We start from the raw sequence: 3,070 nt of genomic DNA, 5'->3' as shown, positions 1-3,070 counted from the left end.
TCTCACAAAGTCGCCGCTAGATGGCGATGTTAGCCTATATTTCAACACAGATCAGCCTCAACTGATTTAGGCTATTTCCTCTTTTCCCAGAGCCAGCAGAAAGCTACTACACATGACAAATATTGGAGTTGCAAAAATACATTTGAAACGTATTAGTGGCCTAATTTCGGCTAAAGGAAGCTGCTACAAACCCAGCAAAGACTGCGAGACAAGTTTACTATTCAAATATTCGCCAGTGGAGTATGGGCCTACAAGACTGTTTTAGCGATAATGGAGGAGAACGTCTTCCAAAAGATGAAAAAGTAACGCCAAGCTATGACTACAGTGCCATGCAATACAAACATAACCTGGATCAAATTCAACAAAGTCCATATTTTATTGGGAAGGACTTAAACAACACTGGACTCACACACAAATAATCAGAATATCATGCCGAAATGTACTTTATATACAACCACATGAAAACGCACACATCATAAAAAGCTCATATGAACACATATCCCGAACGATTATCTAAGCATTATAATAAGAATTGCACCATGGATCGGATATGAATGAGAGCACGGGTTCATATGATAAGACTAAACTTCATACAAGCTAAGCATGTGAGTAGGTTTTAAACAAAAAAGGAAGCAAGGAGAGAGATTAATATTTAACATTCCCAAGGTCCAAATCCGTAACACCGTCTTTCTGTTAATCTTCGCATTTTTTTTTTATCACTCTCGTTAAAGTTGCAGATAAAGGTGTAGCTCGGTGGCACACACCTTTCTGGGGCCAGTTTCCTGTGTTGAGAGTGAGCATGCCAAAAAAAAGAAATCACAAATACTGCTGCTAAATATTTGTTTCCACTTGACTCCATTAACAATATTTATAAACAAGTGGCAGGAAATGGAGGGTCCATCTTGCACAGGCCTCAAATGTTGATCCAAGAGCTCCATGAAAATATTTGGCAACATACGAACAAATCATATTCAGTCAGGAAATATTTCAGTTGTTCCAATCCATGAGTCCAAGCGTGTGTGCGTGCGTGTGCGTGTGTGTGTGTATGTGTGTGTGCGCGTGTGTGTGTGTGTGTGTGTGTGTGTGTGTGTGTGTGGTGTGTGTGTGTGTGTGTGTGTGTGTTGTGTGTGTGTGTGTGTGTGTGTGTGTGTGTGTGTGTGTGTGTGTGTGTGTGTGTGTGTGTGTGTGTGTGTGTGGTAGTTTGTGTGTGTGTGGTAGTTTGTGTGGTAGTTTATCTCCACCAGATATTGTCCGTAGAAAGAAAAAAGAAACTAGCTGATGGGTTTCAATTTGTGGACCACTTTCTTCTCCTTTACGCGTCTGTTTTGAAACCATATTGTGACCTGTCTCTCGGACAGGTTGGTCTGGGCAGATATCCTCCTCCTTTTGTCCTTCGTGATAAATTTATTGGCGCCGTACTCGCGCTCAAGTTCCTTCAGTTGCACCTTGGTGTATGGCACGCGCTTCTTTCTTCCACGTCGATAAGAACCAGATTCTCCTCCGGAATGGGACACCGCGTCTGAGGAAAAGAATAGACAAAATGTTATGAACTGCTTCTCAACAAGTGGTTAAGCTTCACATTTATCTCTCAAAATAATATGTTTCTTTCAATAATTGAACAAATATATTGAAAACAGAGCCACACATTTCGTGATTTAAAATGTAATATATTTCGAGATTTGCTTTCTAGAATAATGCGTAAAATCCCCAAAAAATAGGGCAGATAAACTTGACTACTCTGTGAAAATAGTTATTTATTTTAAATAAAATGAATTAACACTGCGCCGAGATGATATCTTTACTTCCTTTGTTTAAGGAAAATAAACTATGTTTTACTTTCGGTACATTATTATTATATTCCAACAAGAGTATCTGTTGTGCTGTTTGTTGTCCAGGTTCACACAACAACTGATATTAACAATCCCTATTCTGAACAAAGTGCCTCCTGTGTGGTAACAAACGAGTATGTGGAATGGTTAGTAAAGACTGGACACTTTAATATGAAGCTTACCTGGCATGGAGGATTTCCACATGTGTCCAGGCTGAGGCTGCTCCTTGGCGCAGTAAACCTGGCCGTTCCAGCCGTTGGCTGCGAGAGTCCACGGTTGGTAGCTCTCCATAGGCATCAGGGTCTCGTGCCTGGCCTCTGAAGGCGCGCTGATCGTTGGCACAACGGGAACGTCCAGGTAACTGGGGACAGGTTGGTATGGACCTGAAGTGTAGGTCGGATAAAAAGCAAATTCCTTTGCCCGAGAGGCGAAGTCTTCGCCCGAGCCAGAGGTATCCATGTATTTTTCCCCATACGCGGAGGGGGGCTGTGTTCCGCAAGATTTTATGCTGCTGTGATGCGACATTCTGCACGGATAGTAACCGCTACCGAAGTACCCATAAGGCAAAGAGGCGCTGGAGGAATTCTGAGCTGCAGAGCAAGGGCTGCACTGTTTCACTGGCTCACTCATACCAGAGGTGGGCAAGTCGCTGGAAGAGTAAGCCGTGCTGGGTGCCAGGGACGCGGGGTGCGCCATAAGATTCCTACACTGGCTCGCTGCAAAGTTGCCACCAGCAAAACCCTCCATGTTCTTGGTCACTTCATCGGAACCGCCACCGTTGTCGTAGAGGAACATTACCGAGGGGTCGACCCAGCGCGGACGGAGGAGCAGTGACGTTGTCATAGCACGGCATGCAACATTGAAGCTTCTGGCTCTTTTTTAAAAAGCCCTGAGACTGAGAAAAGGAGATACTGGTTCACAGAGAGTAATGCCACTCTGACGCGCACAAGAGCGTAGAGGTTGAGCTGTCATTGGCCCATATGTTACCACGTGACCGGGCTATGCAAAGAGGACGGTAAACATCACCCAGTACAGATAATTAAATGGAGAAAAATGCGGCGAGGTAAGGTGACCGTACCTATTAGATGATTTATATTTTTGTCGTTGCTTATTCAATTCAGATGGATATTGTTCCTTACTCTTTAAAAATAAAAATAAAACATAAGAGTAGCATATATAGCCTACTTTTATTCACAATGGATTGTATATATCTGAAATGCTTGTATTTTATGGTTAACAAG

The 3,070-nt window shown here is 43.0% G+C and overlaps 1 protein-coding gene across 1 annotated transcript; it reads right to left on the bottom strand.

Annotated features, from left to right (window-relative positions):
• Nucleotides 1–1,196: 1,196 nt before the first annotated feature.
• On the bottom strand, nt 1,197–2,702 carry hoxa13a (homeobox A13a). The gene is made up of 2 exons (XM_034241102.1): nt 2,012–2,702; nt 1,197–1,519 (listed from the first exon to the last, which is right to left on the bottom strand). Exons 1-2 carry the CDS (start codon nt 2,670–2,672, stop codon nt 1,272–1,274), a joined length of 909 nt encoding a protein of 302 aa, XP_034096993.1. The 5' UTR covers nt 2,673–2,702; the 3' UTR covers nt 1,197–1,271.
• Nucleotides 2,703–3,070: the final 368 nt, after the last annotated feature.

The sequence above is a fragment of the Gymnodraco acuticeps genome, unplaced genomic scaffold, assembly GCF_902827175.1.
Source record: "Gymnodraco acuticeps unplaced genomic scaffold, fGymAcu1.1, whole genome shotgun sequence".
In the NCBI taxonomy this organism is placed as follows: domain Eukaryota; kingdom Metazoa; phylum Chordata; class Actinopteri; order Perciformes; family Bathydraconidae; genus Gymnodraco; species Gymnodraco acuticeps.
The sequence above is the reverse complement of the archived record's forward strand: the minus strand, read 5'-3'. Positions and strand labels throughout refer to the sequence as shown.